General features: G+C 42.4%; 1 protein-coding gene across 1 annotated transcript in view; it reads left to right on the top strand.

Moving 5' to 3' along the window:
- Window positions 1-21,081, top strand: part of SUPT7L (SPT7 like, STAGA complex subunit gamma) — a 93,377-nt gene that overhangs the window by 39,132 nt on the left and 33,164 nt on the right. Inside the window, exon 4 of the mRNA XM_078647498.1 lies at window positions 1,052-1,289. Within this exon, the coding sequence (XP_078503624.1) occupies window positions 1,052-1,289 (238 nt within the window). The remainder of the gene's footprint in view (window positions 1-1,051; window positions 1,290-21,081) is intronic.

The raw sequence follows: 21,081 nt of genomic DNA, 5'->3' as shown, positions 1-21,081 counted from the left end.
TGGGACCTGGAGACCGGCATTCTGTCCCAAGCCAAGCACCACCAAAGACAGCTAGCATTCAGAGGTCCATGGTTATATACGCAAGCAGGCAGGCAAAGCCAGTGCATTGAAAGTTGGAGTCTAAGACCTGACTTCGACTTGGTGAAGAGTGGTTCCCAGCCTGAAGCCACCTCAAAGATGACTGGTGCTCGGCTTCAAAGTCAGCAAGGGGAAGTTGGATAACAGAGATAAGCCTGAGTGTTTATATCCACTTCTGCAAAATGGTCTGGGCTGAAAGCAAGACTGAAGGCCAGGCTTGTCGGTAAACACCTAAAGCCAGAGTAAGCTTAAAGAAGGCCTGGCCAAAAATCCTTTTCTGTACCTGTTTTGTGTGGTGCATATTTATGTGGGGTGTGTATTGTGTGATGGCCTAAAGCAGTGTGTAAGTAGGACCTAAAAACACGCATATATTTAAAGATCAAAAGGCAGAGAATATATCATTTCTACTAGGCATAAGAAGAGTGCATATATTCAAAGTTTTCACATTTTGGCTTGAGGTGTCAATTTAACTGATCGCTAGGTTTGTAAAGACATGGTACAAGTGCAAATCTACAGGCTAGGAGAAAAACGGTGGTCCAAACGTGGCTTGATAGGCAAGAATAAGAAGAACCATGTGCGGTATCACCCTATGATGAAGACATGTGGGATAACAGCCCTGGGAGAGAAGGTGATAAATAGCTGGTGTCGTGGGTAGGCAGAGAGAAAGAGATTGGAGAACTTTCCTAAATCAAGATGATTGTCTCTGCTATTGTGTTTGTGCCACAAAACATCTCAAAGTGACAATACCAATGTTTTGTGCCTTATTCATTTTAAAGGTTCAGTAGGATTACATGTGAAATATCTTAGATATAAGTGGCAATTGTACAGATGATAATTATACACGGGAAGGTATTGCACAGAAAATCGGTTGTCCTTTTATCAGAGATTGCTGTATTATAGATAGCTTTGAATGTGTTATTTGGTTTTTTTGCCTATCACATCTATGACCTTTACATTTTAAATCCTCCTGCAGTCCAGCAAGCAGCTCTCTGAAGAGTATGAGAAGCTTGTTAGTCCAGAGAAAGCATCAGAAGACACTAAACCCCTGAAGATTAAAGAGGAGCCTGTCAGCGACATTGCCTTCCCGATCAGTGAAGAGCTGGAGGGGGATTTGGCTTCTGGAGACCAGTCTTTGCCGGTTGGAGTCCTTGGAGCCCCAAGTGAACGCTTCTCTGCCAACCTGGAGACAGAATCCTCACCTCAGGCTTCTGGTAGGAGGTTGCTTTCTTTCAAAATAAATGAAGTGAGCAGAAACGCAGGCTCCCACAAGGCGTGCCTGTGATGTGATGGTTTTAACAATACGGGCTTGATGAATATTGTATTGCAGCTTTATATAGAGCTTACTACCTCTGTGTAGGGCACTGAAGCACTTGGATACATGCTCAACAATCTACACCTTGTAGGATGTGTGATTGGAAGGGTTTTTTGTTTTGGATCCTATTTGCGAAGTGTGATGACCTCAGAGAAACCGTTATCGTGTTATGGGACTCAGTGCTTAGCAGTGTGATGGATGAGAATCTGTGAGATATAGATGGGCAGTTTATGGTTTTCAGTACGTTGGCAGCTTTGAGCAGTTTCCAGGTCCCTTTTTTGTATTTCTTATATTTCTTATGGTCGGTCTGCTTAACTTGTTACCTCACTGTGTTGTCCAACCTGATATTTTGTGTTAAGTTTAAGCTTCTGAGCAGCCATGGTTGGAGAAAAACATGGTGACGAGATCTGCTGGGATGGAATTTGTTATCATCCTATATCTGAATATCATTATGAGATATAAACAAGTGGTCATAATATGTAGCTAGTTGGGAATCTGTAGTGGTACACTTGTTGAGTCCTTCGATTGGCCAGTAGTATGTGACCGATCACTTCAGTTAAACAATGCCTGTTCAATTGGTGATGGCTGCTTTGTGGGCTTTTAAAGTACTGAGTGATGGACAAGACCCATAGCAGATACGTCTTATGTGAGTGTAAGAGCAGTAAGCTCTATAAGGGAGTTATTGTACAGCCTGTATGAGCTCCGGTTGGCTGCCAACTGCTGAGTGTTATGGTTCTAGTATTTGGTAAGGCAGAAGGGTTATATCTGAATTGACATTACTATATATAGCACAGGGTAGCCTTAGGTCAATCTTCCTTAACTTACCTGAATTTAAAGATTAGTGTGCTTATTGGGCTGTTCCATATCTGTTCTCTGTAAACTATAAATTGTATTTGAAGGTGTAATTATATTTCCAGGTTCTATACCAGGATTGTGGGATTATGTTGTTATCTTTGAAATAGGCATGTTTTCTACTGTATTGTCCGGCCTGTATGGTCCTGGATACTTTAAATCTTGGCTGCTAGTGAGGGCCAGAGCTTGGCGGCTTGTACTGAGAAAGTAGTGCCTCTATGGATTTCATATAGGAAGGTGGTAAGATGATTCTTGATGCAAGCATGGAGAACAAGGTCCTGTTTTGGTATGTTCTGTGGACTTGGCTCTTTTATCCATATGTCCATATGTAGCCAGTAGAGTGATTACAGTGCTGTACTCATATGTTCTCCTGGGTGAATGCTGAGAAGGAGTCTTGCACCAGCATTTTAGATTAGTTGTATTTTGTGTGTGATGATGGTGCTCCAAGGAATAGGCTGTTGGCATAGTCCAGATTGGCGATTACAAGTCTGAGGGACACCAAGGTGGATGTGAAGAGCTTATGTGAAAGGAGGTAGGTAAGCCATACTTTGTCACTGAGTGGAAAGAGTAATCCATTTTAAAGCAATGTCATGTATTATAAGGATGATGGAGACTTAGTAGCAGCATGTGGATATAGACGGGGTCAAATGCAACTGCTGGTCCAGAAGCAAAAGGGCGGCCACTCTGTTCTTGTCCACTTTGTGTTTTAGGTCATCCTTCTTGGATATGATGGCTGACTGCTCTAAAGCCAGATTGTTGGTCTTACTTCAAGGCATTTCGTCTGTAAATTTTGGAAGTTGAGCAAACCAGGTTCTTTCAAATATTTTACCTAAGATTGGGCCGTTCAATATACGTCTGTAGTTTTCTAGGTTTGATGGTTTGAGGTTTTTCTTTAAGAGGCGTTGTCTAATGTAGCAAGTTTAGAGTTTGGGTGGGAATGAACCTAATTCCAAGTACTTGTTGAGTAAGGTTTTAGAAACCTCCTCTGCACAGGTTGTACGAAGGATATTACCAAAGATTTTTTGGAGGTGCCAAGTCTGATGGTGATCCTGATGGTCTGCCTGCGATGCTAACGTTAGACATTTTTTTCTGATAGCATTTTGAAAGTATTTAGTCGCTTTCTGTGGTAGTTGGGCCATGTGTTCGGGTGGTGTTTGTCTGTGTTCTGTTTAAAGTAATTTTCTATCTTTCTATTTTTTTGGATCAGTTATATGGAGACTTTATCACAGACGTCTTGAGATTGCGGTGCTTCTGTGTTTTGGAATACATGATTATGTACTTATGGTAGAATCTCTTGGATTCCTCAGAATGGCAATTGGCTTCAGTTCTGCATAGCTTTTGTGGCTCTGATGGCTCTTCTGTAGGCTCTGTTATAGTGACAGTGTGATTTTGTCTTTTTCAGCTCACGATTCTCCCCACTAGCGTTATAATAAAGTTCTGTTTTCATTCTTTTGATGTTATCATTAATCCATCTGGTGTTCTTTTTGTGGTTAACCGTGGATGTAGTCTTTATCGGTATCTATTTCTCCAAAGCATTGTAGTTCCATTTGTAGATGGTGTGTATGTCATGAGGTCACATTTTTGTTGGGGTTCTTTCAAGATGGAAGTTTGAGTGTTTGGAGGCCTAGTTTTTTCCATTATGTGAGCATTAGTTGTCGGTGTCTTTAAACTTTTGTCGTTGATAGATGTGCTATTTCTGAATGTAATGAAATAGTCGCTCCAGCTTACTTGTCTGTCAGTGTGTCTTGTCCTGGGGGACAAAATTACACCCGGTGTGTGTCCAGCAGAGTGAGGTGGTCCATAAACAATTTGTTGGGCTTGGGCGACCTCAAGGTTGGTTGTGAGAGCTGTAGTTGTTGGTAAATTCTTCTTTTGAAACTATATGTTGAGATCTCCTATAACACATAGGTTTGGGTGTTTTGGATGGCTCTTGGTTACAGTATCTAATAATAAGACTTCTTTAAAGCTTTCATTGCTGGGTGGTGGTCCATAGATTAAGAGGAAGGAGTAAGTGATAGTTGCATTGGGATGACATCTTATCAGCACAGATTTGCAGTTATCCATGTTGCGGTTCCCGATGTGTGTTATTTTTAGTGTTTTTTTTATGGATGATAGCCAGGCGTTATGATACAATAAGATTTTGTTGATGTTACCATATTCAGGTGGGGTGGCGTCATTGCATGTGAGTGCTGAGTGTTTGTGGAACCATGTTTCAGTAATGAAGATGAGGTCTGTTGTTTGTTCATGGATCTTCTGTTGAAGAGTAAGTATTTTAGTTGTATTTCTTTCCTCTTGATGTCATGGTGCTTTGGGAGACGGTGTGGTGTGGTATGGTATAATATATTTAATGAACCCCTTCAGATCCAAATAAAAAAGTGCATTGAACTTTGACTTCAAAAAAATTTGCAAATTTTGTTTTGACTGAGTGTAATGGCCAGCACGGGTTACTCCGCTATCTCTGAATATTTGGCAATGTGAACATTTGCATTGGAAATATGGGTTACATCCTCAGTGTCCTAAACCTTATAGATTTGAAAGTTAGTTATCCTCTCACCTTTATTGTTGCTTTGGTAGCACCCCTGCAATTTTCAAGTCAGCCCTTTTCAATCTAGACATGAATGTGCAAGTTAAGCAGGAAGGGAGAATAGTGCCAGAACCTTTATTTCTCCTCTCTCTTGGTCGATTGATGGTCTCGGCACGAGTAGAAGCTTTGCTAGGACTTCCTTATACGGATCTCAGGGGTGGGGTATGGGGATAGTGCTGCCCTGTCCCCCGACTCTCATAGACTGTTGACCATCCCGCCATGAGGAACCCAGGAGAGGTAGGAGCCTAAGGTTTTAACCCCTTAGCTGCTGAGGCTTTTATCAGCAAAAGGCTTGCTGTGCTATGATCACCATCTTTCATGAACAAGCAGAGTTGTGAAAGAAAACCATTTTTTACCACAGTTTTAGCATTTTTCTGTTAGTCCATTTGTTCTGTTTTTGTCCAGTTTCAACGTACTTACAGCAGTGTCAGCTGGTGAAATTTGTGATTGGTTGCGCTGGGCTTGGGTGGGGTTGGTAACCTGTTAGAGGTGGAGAATGGGGAAGTAGTAGTAAAACTTTATTTGGTTTCGATATTCAGCAAACCATAAAAGTACATATATAAAAAAGTCATACATTGATCAGAAAAAGCAAACATTAATGTTCAAATATAAAATACCTGTTTAGTAAAATGCACCAATACGAATTAAAAATGTCACAGGAATGCAGTTAGAGATTTTTTCTATGTCTGATACAGAATTTAAAAAACCTAACAATGGGGAGGGCAAAAGATTCAAGCTATAAATATTGAAGGGCAAAAAGGGCGGGGCGACAGAGGCGTATACAGAGAGTTTTTAAAATAGGTACTAGATAGCACTTTCTCGGCTCTAGATAAAATTTACAGAAAAGAGTCATGTGTAATGTGGATTGAGGGGAAATACCATCACAAGGGCACGAGATGAGGAGCTGCGACCAATCATTTGTTTGAGGGAATGAGGTTAGCCTAAAGATTATATCTAACCTGAATCTGGTCAACAAGAATCTATCATAATTTGATAGGGACCAGGTTAAATATGGGTGGATCGGCAGCGTGGTTTGGATCGATAAAGAGTATTGAGTTGAGGGTTTACGGGCTACATCAGACAAGCGTAGCTCTGCTAGATGGGATAAACATTTTGTTTTCAACACTTTCCTGCTGATGTTACCCATTTTATGGGGGTTCAGGTAGAATTGCTCCAGGCCCATATCGATCAGAAGGTTTTTTACGTAATGGAGCCATCCAATCTTAGAAACATTTTCTAGCGCAAGACAATCCCTCACTATGCTTTGAGAAAAATACAACTTTTCCGAGGTCCAAATGCGATGCCACAGGAGAATGGGCTCTGCCTTAATAAGATCGGTAATATAAGGCAGGCCCAGTTCAAGGTGGGAGCTAAACGTCGATGTTCCCGGGGGGACCGCAAGAAGGAACCTCAGAAAGCTGTTCTCCACTATTTGGAGGGATTCAGCCTTAAAATGTCCCCACAACCCGCCCCATAGTTGGCCGTGCTGATACGTTTGGCCTGGTATACTCGTATCAGTTCCTCGGGTGCTCTTTTACACAGTCTCTGGGTGAACTTTACCAGAGCCATGGTAGATTTTAGGAACTGAATTTTTCTGGCTTCAATGGCTTGTTTCCAGGTGCCTTTTTCATCAATCAGTATTCCCAAGTATGGATATGTGGGGGTGTTCTCTACTCTGGAGTTATTAATATAAATCTTCATCCCTTTGCCTCCTCTTTTACCACAGTTCATGATAAAGGTTTTTGTGACATTGATTTTTAAATCGAGGTTTGCCCTGAACAAGTGGTAGCGGGACAAAGAACGCTGGAGTTCTATGGAAGTACGAGCTATTATCACAGCGTCGTCCGCGTAAAGGAGGGCGGGGATCGGACGTTGCTGCATTAAGGGTAGATCCTTTGCCCAGTCCAACATGGCTGTTTCTAGGCCGTTGGTGTATAAAATAAAAAGGAAGGGGGCCAGGGCACAGCCCTGTCTGACCCTCCTCTCTACTCTGAACGATTCGGTCAATTCACCCCCAGTGCCAAATCTCACTCTGGCTGTGGCGTTAGAGTACATTTCCCGAAGGTATTTTACTAACAGATCGTCAACTCCCAGGTCAGTTAGTATGGCCTATAACTTCGAATGGCCCACGCAGGCAAACGCGGCTGTAAGATCTACGTAGGCCAGTCGAAGACTCCCTCCTTTTGCATCCACGTATTTCCCTTTTATTAATGACAAGTTTAACACCTGCTCGACAGTGCCCAACCCGTCTCTAAAACCGTACTGGATGTCGGATATGATCCGGTTTTCTATGGACCAGGACTGTAGTCTCTCTAAAATGATGCGGCCCACCATTTTTTCGAAAGAATCCCGTAAGGAGATAGGACGGTAACAAGTAGGGTTTGAGCGGTCACCCTTTTTAAATATTGGAATAAGAATGGATTGTGCCCTTGAATCTAAGAGGCCAATTTTGCAGGTGGCGTTTAATACTCTTAATAAAATGGGGGCCCAGAGATCTGGCATGAATTTATAGAGATCCACGGGGACCCCGTCCGGGCCGGGGGCTTTTCTGCCTTTACTGGCTGTTCGTGCTTTCTCCACTTCGTTTAAGGTGAAGTCCAGGTCCAGTGGAGTGAATGGGAGGGTGGAACTAGCCACGTTCAATGTTCCGAGGGGCTGATCAGAGTTTTGATTTTCTGCTATTCCAAATATTTTTGAAAAATGGGCAATCCAGGACGATTCATCTATGCTGACCTCTATCTTGTTTGTATCTCTGGGTCCTGTCAAAAAGGGAGAATTTATCACTTAGAAACCTAGGGGTCTAGACAAGAGAAACTATCTCAATCTGTCATACTGGTTTAAACAATACATAAATAACTAACAACTAGTTAGAAAGAGTGGGACGACATTAACAAATACAAAGTCTACAGTGATTAGTGAGTAGAACCCAAAAGGTATTCATAGGATTCCCATCAAAAACATGCGATGATCAATATTATCATTTGGTCATCCATGCAAGGTAATGAAGTCTCTTGATCATTGAGACCGTCTTCTTACCTTGTACCATGGCTGGGTCACTACCCATAAACACTTTTTGACCAAGTAGTATCAAGCTGATGGGTTGTAGTGCAGTGCAGAAAAATAATAAAGATGGTGAATGATAAAACAGGATAGAGGACAGAAGAGATACATTTATTAAGGATATGGCCTCTTCCTAATTAAAAACAAGAACAGTGCAACAGAGCAGTGTTAAGCAAATAACTGCATAAGAGCCAACATGTTTCAGCCTGAATGGGGAAGACCCAAGGCTTTCGTCAGGGCTTCTGTTCTAAACGTTGCTACTTCAGAGTGATAATGTCACATAAAGAAACTCAGTTGACAAAAAAATGATAAAGTGAAAAAATCAACAAAGGATACGGTAAATCAGTAGCATATCCTCCGTGTCAGTAGATGATTCAATGCATCTAAAACCACAAAACACAAAACAAACAGAATATTTGCAATGTAACATGTCCCACTCATACATCTCATAGTGAGAAAAGATAAAACATTTTTTTATAACACTCACCCAGCACGACCGGGGATTTTAGCCTCACCTCACCTGGACACACACTCAGGAATAGTGAGACCACGCTCTAAAAAGTAAGGATACGGGTGCATAAAGCAGGTAGGTGAAGCAACTTAATTACCCTCTATTCAACATTAATATGAGCATTCCTAACGTTATCCTCAACTTTATGTTCAGAAAACCATTCAGGAAACCTCAAAAAACTAAGGGCTCAGACCTCTCAAGAGGTCTCTTAAACTCTGGACCTGGACACCATCACTCCTGTCCCTTTCATAATGTCTCTAGCTAAAATCGCTATGAAAGAGAATTATTTCAGGTTCGAGGATATGCTGTACCTCCAAATCTCGGGCACGAGTATGGGCCGCATTTTTGCGCCGAGTCTGGCGAATCTCTATGTTCATGTGTTTGAACAAGAGCAAGTATTAACAGCCAGTAACCCTTTCTTCTCGTCAATAATATGGAGGAAACGCTATATTGACGATATTCTGGTGGTGTGGCGGGGTGAGGTGGATTCGATTAATTGCTTCCATGAGTGGTTAAATACCCGAAATAGATTTTTACGTTTCACAGTGGAGATGAATAGAGAGAGGATTGCCTTCCTTGATCTCTCCATATATGCCACTCCCACGGTTTAGACCCCTAGGTTTCTTTGTTGTTTACATATTGTTTAGGGGGTGTAAACCTAGGCTAGGTCTTTAAAAATTCCCTCAGACCCTTTCTCTATCAGTATGTTGTGTTAGAATTTATCACTTGCCAAAAAGCAACGCTATTGTTAAGGTGACAGCTTTTATGCAGGTCTGCCCATAATTCCTCTTTTAATACTAATTTCCTTGTCCTTATCGCCTGATTAAAAATTTTTATTAAACGAGCAATCTCTTTTCTATCCCTATCTGGAGCTTTTAAGGCTTTTTTTAAGCTTGACTGGGCTTTAGTACAAGTAGAATTAAATCAACCGGGCTGTTTGTTTGTTATTCTTTTGACTTTCATAGTTAAGGCTTTTTGGATAGAAGTGGTAACTAACAGAAAATTATCAACAATCTCCTATGGTGAGAATAGATCAGTCAAACAACTATTAATTTCAGTCTGGGAATTCTTTACAACTTTTTCTGTTGTTAGTAGTGGGTCAAGTTTTGTCCACTTTACGGCGTAACCGTTCGTTCTACCGAGGGATATAGCTTCTTCTCGGTAGATATCCCTCCGTTTGTTCCTTTTTCCTAATATAGGAAGGGAGACGGATATTGAAATCGGAAAGCGATCACTAAAATCAGAATTATGCATTTGAAAATTTACAATAGTGGAAGAAGCAGTGCTTGTTAAAAATATGAAGTCAATACAAGTAGATGCCCCATTTCCATGGAAGGTAGGTTTCAAGGGGACAGTTTCATTAGCCAGAGTTAATTGGAGGCTCAAAGGCAACTCGTTTAAACAGGCCCCGCTTTGAGAATGGGTAAAATGAGTAATGTTTATGCCATTTTCATCTGTTAGGCCACATATATTATTTTCATTATGGGAACAAAGAGTCAAATTAAAATCACATCCCCAATCGAATATAGGATTTTTTCCTTGGTGTCTAACATTATAATCTAAAAGGAAGGTGCGAATTTCATTAAAAATGACAATTAACTGTATTTGGGATAAGTAGTTATAAAAATTAACTATCAGAATGGGGTCCATGTTATTTATATCGAATTGGATTATCTGGTAATTGGGCTCAGTTTTTAGGGCCGTAATTTTTCGGAATTTAATTAGGTTGGAGACATATACCACTAGACCTCCTTTTGCACGTCCCGAAGAAGATGGAATAGCGGGGGAGAAGTAGGTTTTATAGCCATTTACATGGATGGGTGAAACTGCCCAAAGTTTCTTGTAAACATATGAAATCATAATCTCGAAGAAAATGAAACCACTCGCCGGTATTTACCTTTTGGCGAAGGCCTGCAATATTCCAAAAAATGATTTTAAAAAGGGCCCCTCTCTCAGTTGGTGCAGCAGGGGGGGAGTCTGCTAAGTGGCTAGAGTCAGCATTTCCCTGCATGTGATCGAGCTGCAAGGCCAAGTTTGGAGTACTGGGAATGTTGTGTGATCTATGCTCAATAATGTGGTGAGTAGATGAGTAGGGGCGCGGGGCTGTGTAATTCCGTTCTGGGGGATCCATAACAAGATCCACTAACTTCTGTGGATAAGTAACTGCCCTAGCTTCGCTCACGGGTGAATTTTGAGATGGGATATAGGGGTTTTCCCTACCCTTAGCTACCTGTTATCTCGGTATAGGCCCATGCTCAGCCATTGGTGGTCAATCTATTTCTTCTAGAGATTGTAGCTGGTTGAACCTATTTTGGGTTATAACTGAACCATTTATTTCTCCCCTAAAGTTAACAGTTGGTTTATAAAAATATCCCAAAGGGACAGCCATGACGGTAGAGTCAGATAAGGAAGTAAGCTCTTTGTGGCCTAAAAGGGAGCGGACCATTCGAGGGGACCTAAAATTAACAACGATACAATCGCCCTGGATTGTTTTCCCTGAAGAACCTAGCCAGCCCACCCTGCGAACCATAAGGATTTCATTAATGTTACTGGGGTAGAATCGCTTGTGCTTTATCAGCCAGTCTGCTACTTTATTTCGAAGCGATAACCAAGTTTCATTTTTTGGTTCTTTCAGGGGTTGGGACCCCCGTAAGAATTAGAGCATAGGGGCATGACGCTGGGGGAAGATCTAAAGTTTCTGAGTTTGGTTGTGGGATTCTGGGGGATTGATTAGCCTTATTTGATAGGTCATGCCATTTATTGTGCTCTACCCTGGGAGTAATCATTAAGGCGTTAGACGCGAAATCTTGGTTTTTCTGGCTCTCTGTCTGTGGGTCCCTTGTTGTAGCTGTCATGGTCTCCTGCGGACTCTGCCTAGGGTCTTCGTTTCGTGAGGGTGCGCCTACCCTAGCATCTTGAACTGAGACTTTCGTTTTTGAAGATATTTTATAAATCTCTAAATCCTTTTTTAATTCGTCCAGCTTACTCTCAAGAGTACTAAATCTTTCGTTTATGAGGGAGCTCATCAGTGTCATCATATCCTTGGAATGTGCTTCTAAAAGGCCCCTAATGAACGTTTCTATAGTTGAATTTGAATCGGACAAACAATTGACTAGTGGGTTGGACTGGGAAGTTGATTGTTCTATGTGTGGGTAATTTGCCGCATCAGTTTGTGATTCTACTGAGTGCACTTTCTTGCAGCTTGGTTCTTGGAGGAGCTTTTTTCTCCCTGCATCTTGCCCCTTAGTTCTCTTAGTATTTATGCATGTTTTTGGCCCTTTCTTTGTTTTTAGACGGTTCCGAGTTTGTGGGCCTGCTTGTTCTTGTGATGACCGGTTCAATTCACTAAGATGATCATTAGGGGAAGAAGGCAGGGGTGATGAATTAAGACTTGGGGTTCTTTGTTGGATTATAGCCCTCGGAGTTGATGAAGTACCGTTTTCTTCCCCCCTAGTTAAGGGGAACAGTGTGGGGTCTAGCGAGAGTCTTCTTTCCGTTAACTGAATCTCATGGGTGAGAAGGGACTCCGCTCTGACAAGGAAGGCGTCCAAAGTGCCCACGGTACTCCTACGTTTATCCATTTTGCTTTACTCGTGTTAGGGGGCGTGTGGTGTAGGGTTTTAACAGATCTGCATACTCTGCAAAACTCACGATACCTTAGAATAGAAGTTGGCACGGAAACTGAAAATGCAAGAGACAAGTTTATTAAGACCCCATCGGGTGGTGGTACAATCCTTACAGCACCCTTCGGCAATGCAAGAAGTATCACCCCGAGCATTTGAATACATGGCTCTTATATACCTTTGCAAGAGTTTGGAAATTAGGCAGTACACACATAAAACAGTTTTAGGTACATATAAGGGCATTTTTGGAACACAGCCAACATGTGGAAGGAGTTTCAGTACCACTGGTCAGTTTGAAGAACATTCCTGAGCAATGACCGATCGTTAACCTTAATGCCTGAATACGCATGTGCAGGCTTGACCATTACTAAAAATAGCCTGTTGCTGGGCAGGCCAAATGATCATCGGGAGAGAGAAAGGAAAAAAGGGCATGCTGAACACTAGGCAACGCATTCAACTAAAATGGAGGCCAGGAATACAAAATGGCCCCTGGAATATAGTCACGTTAACAGTGAAAAACTCGTATAGCTGAAGCAAATGCTAACCCAATCGCTATCAAACTACGGCAGACGGCCCTTTTAGCATTTAGCTGAAGCTACTTCATATCTGAAATAATCTGGGTGCTCATCATCGATATTAATTAACATGATATTCGTTATTTCTTTGCTAATTGTTTGTTCATTTTTGGCAATAGTTCGTTTGGACGGAATGCAAGCAGTGATACATACAGAGCATAGTGTAGGGCCACATTGGATATATAGGCAAAGCAAAAAGAATATCCCAACAATAATACAAAGGATAGTCAATAGTTTCCAACCCCAGGTACTAAATAAAGTCCAGAACCAATTGGAAAGTGTCCATGTACCATTTCCGGGATGGATTTCAGCAGCAATTTTATGCAATTTAGAAATAGCATCATATACAGAAGGCGAGTTGTCGGGGACATATACACAGCAACTACTACCGATAATGCGACATGCACCCCACGATCAGCTAATACTATATCTAAAACCATTCTATTCTGGAGCGCCACAATTCTGGTAATTTGGAGCTCCTCAGTTAAGTTCCCTAGGGCAGAGGCAGTTTGGTTGGCGACAGCTTCCAGAACACATGTTAGGCGTCTTATTTTCCTACTATTTAGAGCCGCTCCCACAAATGAAAATAGGCCTAAATTAAAATCAACATATTGCTGCAGAGTAGTGTCGGTTTGGTCAACATTATCAGCATCAAGTGTCCTTTTAACTCTATTCAATATAAAATCGTGTTATAGTACAAAATTATTATGGTACATTGGCGGAGCGATGAACACAGGGGGTAATACAAAAGATATATAACAGGTTCCTAGCCACCCAACTGGAAGGCGGTGGTAGCCCTTATTCCCACAAATGAAATATGTGTTACGGGATGCAACAAAAGCAATATTATTTGGTGTGTCAAATGTTAGTGTGATAAGACATTCGCTCTCTCCGACTGAGATAGTACCTTTATTTCTCACACAGAGTTCAGCCTTTGCTTTAATAACTGTAATCACGAATAAACTAGACATATTCACAGTTTTCAGATTAGTGAAAATACGAGGTGAAGATACATTGTCCGGTCGATATTCTTCCCATTCAAGTTTAGTCCCTTCTGCTTGTGGCTGACCATCGTTATCGTTCTGGCAAATTTTATTGAGTCGAAAAAGAAGTCCACCTTTTGTTGGCTATCTCAAGGTAAAGAGAAGGGTATACCAGGCATTGCAAGAACCATTATGGGAAAATGGAAGAGGAATAAGTGGAGTTCCTCCTCTCTTTTGATGTCCAGGTAACATTCCACATACCCAACAGTTTGTAATGTTAGTCATGTTGTGGGTGTGGTGTAGAATTTGGATAAAACTGTTATTCAAAAAGGTCTGTCTATGCTTTTCTTCATGATAAGGCAAGGTAAAATGGAAATGCTCAGATGGAACTGGAGTAGTGAGTAGCAAATATTCTCTTGCTGGCGTCATTTGTTCTACAACCCATGCTATTGTTGCAATTACCACTATTGTAGAAACAAAAATCACAGCACCAAGAATCTTCTTATTCCTCTTTGTCATATTAGATACCATTGTTTCAAGACAACTAATTGAAGTAAAGCTAAAACAAAAATGAGCGCTGAGCCCGGGGTAGCCGCTGGTTTCTTCTCCGAGATTCAAGACGGGCGCCTCTACACTGGACAAAACTGATCCTCCCCCCTTGATATTCTCGGCTTCCGTTTTCACAAACCCCAGGGCGGTAACTCAACCAGTCTCGTACAAAACAGCTGCTTTTCTCGATCGCAGATTATATTTCGCTGCACCAGAAACAGTGTGGTCCGGAAAGGCTTCCTCAGTTTTGCTGGGCGTACGGGCTGGACTCTTGTCCGTATCCAAGATGTCTCGATAATCAGACAACACAGCAGGTTTCACCAGATCTGGAGAGACGCGGCGGCAGTGCGTGGAATGCACCCACCGCTTCCTGTTCGTGACTCGCACTGCTGTCTGGGTTGCAAGCAGCACTTGCTCAGGGCCACGCCACCTCGGCTCTAGACTACTGGACCTCTCAAACGATCGGACCATTACATGGTCCCCAGGTCGAAGATTGTGAGCCTCACCCGTTGATCTGTCTGGAAGAGCCTCTCGAACCTGTTGATGAATGGAAAGCAAATCATTTGTTAATCGTGCCAAATAATCGTTCATCATTATACAAGGCACATCATGTACTGGGCGGGGCTTAGGAACTCCCCAAATATTCATAGGCCTTCCAAACACCACTTCATAGGGTGTGAGGCCAGATCGGGAGTGTGGCACTGATCTAATAGACAGTAATGCTAAGGGCAAGGCGTCCGGCCATTTCAAAGACGTGGATGCCACAATCTTTGCTAGCTTCAAAGTAGCATTGTATCTCGCCACCAAACCTGCTGACTGCGAATGAAACACAGCATGGAATTTTTGCTTTATTCCTAATCCTTTCAGAACATACTCCACAATCTTGGCCACAAAATGTGGCCCATTGTCGCTCCACAAAAATTTACAAACACCATATCTGGGGAAGTACTCCTTAAGCAGCACCTTAGCTGTTGTCAACGCTGTATTGTCCTTCGTGGGGTAAGCCTCTATCCACTTGCTAAATGCACATACCACCACTAGGACATATCTCAAAATATTACAGCGGTTGAGCTGAATATAATCCATCTGCAGTACTTCGAATGGTGCAGTCGGTGGAGCGAACCCTCCTTTAGGAGTATAGGTCCCTTTTGCAGGATTATGCTGTAAGCATATCAAGCAGGTTTGCACTACTCTCTTGGCCGTGCCGGCAATCTCAGGATGCTCCCAAACTCGTGAAAGCAATTTAGTAATTGCAAGAGCTCCAACATGTGCCAGCCCATGTGTCATTTGGACCATTGCTTGCAAATAGGCGGCAGGCAATTTCCTTCTCTCCATATCTTTGCTACGCCAACAGCCCTCATCATCCAACACTCCCTCTGTGGACCAGCTCTTAAGTTTGCTTCGGAAGCTGATTTCTGTATGTCTAGTACTTCATCCCTAGCATCATGCCATCGCTCAGCCTGTGATTTCACCACGTACATAGGAGAGGCATTCTTTAACATTGCAGTCTCTCATGCTATGTAATCTGCAAAGGCATTTCCTTGTCCTATTTTGTCTGTCACCTTCTTATGTGCACTGCATTTGACTATAGCTATTTTCTTTAGACATAGCAATGCATTCAAGAGATTGTGCACTAAATCTCCATGCATGATTTGTGACCCATGTGAAGTCAAAAATCCTCGCTCCTTCCAGAGTAGGCCAAAATCGTGCGCTACTCCGAAAGCATAGCGACTATCCGTGTAAATGTTCACACATAATCCAGCACTTAGCTCACATGCTTTCGTTAAAGCTATCAGTTCAGCTGCTTGGGCCGACTTTTGTGGTATACGAGCTGTTTCTACCACTGTCTTAAGTGTCGTGATTGCATAGGCTGCAGAAGTCGTACCATCTGGCAGCTTCAAACACGACCCATCAACCCACAGTTCCTCATCTACATCTGGAAGTGGCGTATCCTGTAAGTCAATACGGCCCTTTGTTTGTTCTTCAGTCAGAAAAACACAATCATGTTGTTCTTCCTCTTGGGATTCAGAAACAGGATATGGCAATAAAGTAGCAGGGTTCAAAATGGCACACCTCTTCAGTGTAATATGTGGCGCCAAGAGTGTTAACTCGTATCCTGTCAAACGAGCACTAGTTAGATGCTGTGTTTTCGTTTGGTTCAATAAGGCATCTACCGCATGGGGCACTAACACCAACAATTTGTGCGACAAAACTATTCCCTCACTCTGTCGTATAGATACCGCTGTTGCTGCAACTGCTCGAAAACACCCTGGTAATCCTCGTGCTACGCTATCAAGTACTGCTGAAAAGTATGCACAAGGTCGCTGTTTATCTCCGTGTGTCTGCACTAAAACTGACAATGCACACCCATCCTTCTCATGTACATATAATGTAAAAATCTTCGTGTAATTTGGTGTACCTAACACTGGTGCAGAGCAAAGAGCCTGTCTCAAATGTTCAAAAGCATTCTGACATTCATCTGTCCATTCGAGGGGAGTCGGTACATTTTTGGACAGCAAAGCTAACAAAGGTTTTACGATGTATGAAAATCCCAATATCCACTGCCTGCAAAAGGACGTCAATCCTATAAAAGCACGAACATCTTTCTGAGTAGAGGGAACTGGAATTCTATCTGATGTCAATGCACGTCCCTCCTTAGACAGAAGATGACGATAGGTCACCTTTGGTCTACAATATTGTAATTTCTTCTTCGACACCTTGGGGTTGTTTTTGGCAAGGAAAGAAAGCAGGGAGAGAGTGCTCTCCTCACATTGGTCTTGCGTATCTGCTGCTAACAAAATATCATCAACGTACTGAATAAGAGCCACTCCAGACAGTAGCTCAAAAGAATCAAGCTGTCTTTTCAAGGCCTGGCTGTAAATACTGGGACTTTCTGTATAGCCTTGAGGAACTCGACAAAATCTGTATGATTTATTATTCAAAGTGAAGCCGAAAAGATATCGGCTATCAGGATGAATAGGGATCGAAAAGAAGGCATTTTTTAAGTCTATAACAGAAAAAGTGGTGGCCGTAGGTGGAACCAAAGTAAGTAAAGTAGTAATATCGGACACCACAGGATATTGGGGCACTACTATTTTATTGATCTCCCTTTAAATCAATAATAAAACGGTAAATCCTAGAGTCTTTTTTCAAAATCGGAAGAATAGGGCTATTACAAACATTATAGGGAACTTCTTCCACTACTCCTACCGTGATCAAGTCATTTACAATATGAGTTAAAGCAACTTCACCTTCTCTAGATATTTTATACTGTGGTACGCGTTGCAAAAGCACTCCCTGTTTAACAGTGATATGTACAGGAGGGATAATCATCTGTCCTACATCAGTATCAGAAGTGGCCCACAAAGTACTTGGGAGGGAGGCTATTGCATCAGCTTCCTGAAGGAGGCACGATCTCTCAAATTCTGGATAATTCTCGTTCAAAATGACCCGCACCCCTTCAGGGGCACAGCGTATTGTTGCTCGAAAATGCTTGAGCATATCGAGTCCCACAATATTATCTGGTGTATTGGGAGACAACAAAAATGGACATGGGGCAGAGAACTTATCAATGTGAAATGGAAGAGGCTGAGACAATGGGCTATGGGTAGGTGTTCCATCAAACCCTATCGATGTAATCGTTTCGCCGGACAGGGGAGCCCTTGGAACCAATTGCTTAGACAGAGCACTACGAGTAGCCCCTGTATCGACCAGAAACTGATCAGTAGAACCCAAAACATACGCTGAAATATATGGACCCCTTTGATCTACTGGTACTTCAACCGATTCCGTACCCCATCCTATGCATACGTATTATCCTGAAACTCAGAAGACTCACCCTCCGCTATCTGATTTCGTCGATCAAAAGTATTATAGTCAACCTGACCACGACCCCTTCCTTCAAACCTACCACAATCATTCGCACCACCCCTGGGACCTGAATAACTATTCAGAAACCTTCTATTTCCTCGACCACGCTGATTACGCTGTTCTCGGAGCACCGGACAATCTGAAAGCCAATGCCCAAACTGTTTGCAATAGGCGCACTGATCTACAGAGAGATCAGGGCGGGAAGAAGGCAGGCCATAAGACCCACGTCTACCCCTATCATTGCCCCTCGGTTGTGTAGCATAAACCTGAGCCAACATCACCTTCGTCTTCAAATCTTTCGCCTTCTTATCATTACTTTCCTTAGCCTCCAATTCCTGCCGTTCATAATACTGAGCCATAGTTAAAAGAGAAGCGGGAGTTGCAGTGGTCCATGAACTTTCACTAGCCTTTAAACGTTTCGCAATCTCCGGTAGGAGATTAGTCACATACTTATCAACAAACAAATGCCTGCCCGTGTCCTCTGTTAATAATTGACCACTGTAATCATGAAACTCTTCCTCGAAGCGTGTAAAGAAATCAGAGACCGATTCGTCTGGCTTCTGTTTACAAGAGGCCAACATTGTCCAATCAATCTTTTTAGGGGGAATGAGCACTTTTAATTTATTCAAAATAGCCCCCGGGAGGTCTAAAATTAATTGACATGGCTTACACGCGGGTTCTCTATCCGAATCAGCCTGTACTAAATCCTTCCAATCTGCACCTAAAATCTGTCGATCATCAAACTTACGAATTGCCCTCCACATATCGGGAGGCAATATCAAACCAAAGAAAAGATCAATGTCAACTAACGTCATAACACACGAAGAAATAGCTCCGTCTACTCCTTCATAGAAAGCTGCCGGATTTTTGCGCTGGTCAGGCAAAGCATTTTTAAGAGCCATTACATCTGCTCTATTCCAAGGAGTATAGACCCAATTATATATAAAATAGCCCTTCGAACCGGGGACGATTTATTATCATCTGTACATTGGCCTTTAGGAGGGACATACAAAGGCGCAGCTTCTCGCATAGGCATAACATGCACTGTATCACTCTTATCTGTTCCAAAGATAGGACACTCCCTGTTCTCGATCGTCAATCCAGACGCAGTCGAACCCTCCGCCTTTTTCAAAGCACGCAGCCGTGTTGCCTCGTCTGGCAGCGTAATCAGACGCAGGAAGAAATCGTCTGCGTCTGTAAGGACAACAACACCGTAAATGATCACAATCAACCTTTATAGACTTAGGTTCCAACTCAGGTGAATACTTCCTAAAGCGGTCAACAACCTCCTGCCCCAAGTATTCCATAAAATACAACCGCTCTTTATCAGACCACCTACTCATAAATGTTTCAATCTCAGAAACGGAAATAACATCGTTATTAAGTTTGCGAGCCAACCCGCGTAATTCCGCAGATCGAGCAGTAGTAAGCATAGAACGAGTATCCCTCCTTTTATCCTTCTCCTCCGATGAATTAAAGTCCATATCCGGAGCCGTAGGTACGACATATGGAGGCGGAGAACGATCTAATAATACAAAATCATCAGATTCATTATTAAGGACAGGATAGAGAGGATGTCGAATGGGAAACTGACCAGTAGCTTGTAAATTACGCTCTCTCATCTCCCTATCTTTTTGTTCCTGCAGTTCCTTATCATGTAGCTGTAAAGCTTTAACATGAGCAGCTTTCCGTTGCTCCTTGTCCGCCAAGGCTTGTTCACTCTTCATTCGTTCATGCACCGCTTTTTTCCACATACACACACAATCAAACATATCCTGTCTAGACCTGCGCTGAAACAAACACTGCTCCACATACTGAACCTTTCGTAAATCAAAAGGCCCATGCAGTGGCCATTGTAATTCTAAATCGGCTTTTGTATATTTATTCCATAACGTACTATACATAATAGGGGGGAGGCCAAATTTTATGTACATTTCACGGTTAGGCGTCCCCTCTGGGGGAGCTGGTTGAGATTCATTTAATCGATAACTGGTACCATTTCCAAGACAGCACATTCCTCGGAGCGTGCTAAAAACAGGCATGTCAAAAATATCACAAACGTGATATTACACAAAATGGCACTTAATACGACGTGCCGTTCAAACAAATACAAAGTCAGAGAAATATCTCCACATTCCCTTGCTATGTGAGGTGCACTCCACATATAGTACAAATCATAGATCCAAATGTTGGCTAACTCAAACAAATCCAAAAAGCCACAGTAAGTGTCAGTAGACTACCTTACCAATCCAAAGCTTACCAAATATTCCAAACTTCCAGGTTCCAACTGCCAAGTTCTCAAATCGACCAAACAGTCACTGCACAACAACCCAACGATCAGGATCTCAGTCGAGGACCGGCACCACCTGGAAGGTCAGATTGGAAGAAAAGGGAAAACGTTGTGGATGCCAAGACTCGGGTCACTCAGTGGCAGCGTTCTTAGAATAGAAGTTGACACGGAAACTGAAAATGCAAGAGACAAGTTTATTAAGACCCCATGGGGTGGTGGTACAATCCTTACAGCACCCTTCGGCAATGCAAGAAGTATCACCCCGAGCATTTGAATACATGGCTCTTATATACCTTTGCAAGAGTTTGGAAAATAAGCGGTACACACATAAAACAGTTTTAGGTACATATAAGGGCATTTTTGGAACACAGCCAACATGTGGGAGGAGTTTCAGTACCACTGGTCAGTTTGAAGAACATTCCTGAGCAATAACCGATCGTTAACCTTAAAGCCTGAATACGCATGTGCAGGCTTGACCATTACTAAAAATAGCCTGTTGCTGGGCAGACCAAATGATCATCGGGAGAGAGAAAGGACAAAAGGGCATGCTGAACACGAGGCAACGCATTCAACTAAAATGGAGGTCAGGAATACAAAATGGCCCCCGGAATATAGTCAAGTTAACAGTGAAAAACTCGTATAGCTGAAGCAAATGCTAACCCAATCGCTATCAAACTACGACAGACGTGCTCAGTAAGAGCCTCTAATGGATTATTAGATTATTAGATTTCGTGGGAGAAATTCCCTGTTCCTCGGGGGCACCAACGAGAGAATCACTGAAAGGTTTATTGTGC

Source organism: Lissotriton helveticus, chromosome 6 (genome assembly GCF_964261635.1).
Source record: "Lissotriton helveticus chromosome 6, aLisHel1.1, whole genome shotgun sequence".
Lineage (NCBI taxonomy): Eukaryota > Metazoa > Chordata > Amphibia > Caudata > Salamandridae > Lissotriton > Lissotriton helveticus.
Note: the sequence above shows the minus strand (reverse complement) of the source record. Positions and strands in the feature narration are given on the sequence as shown.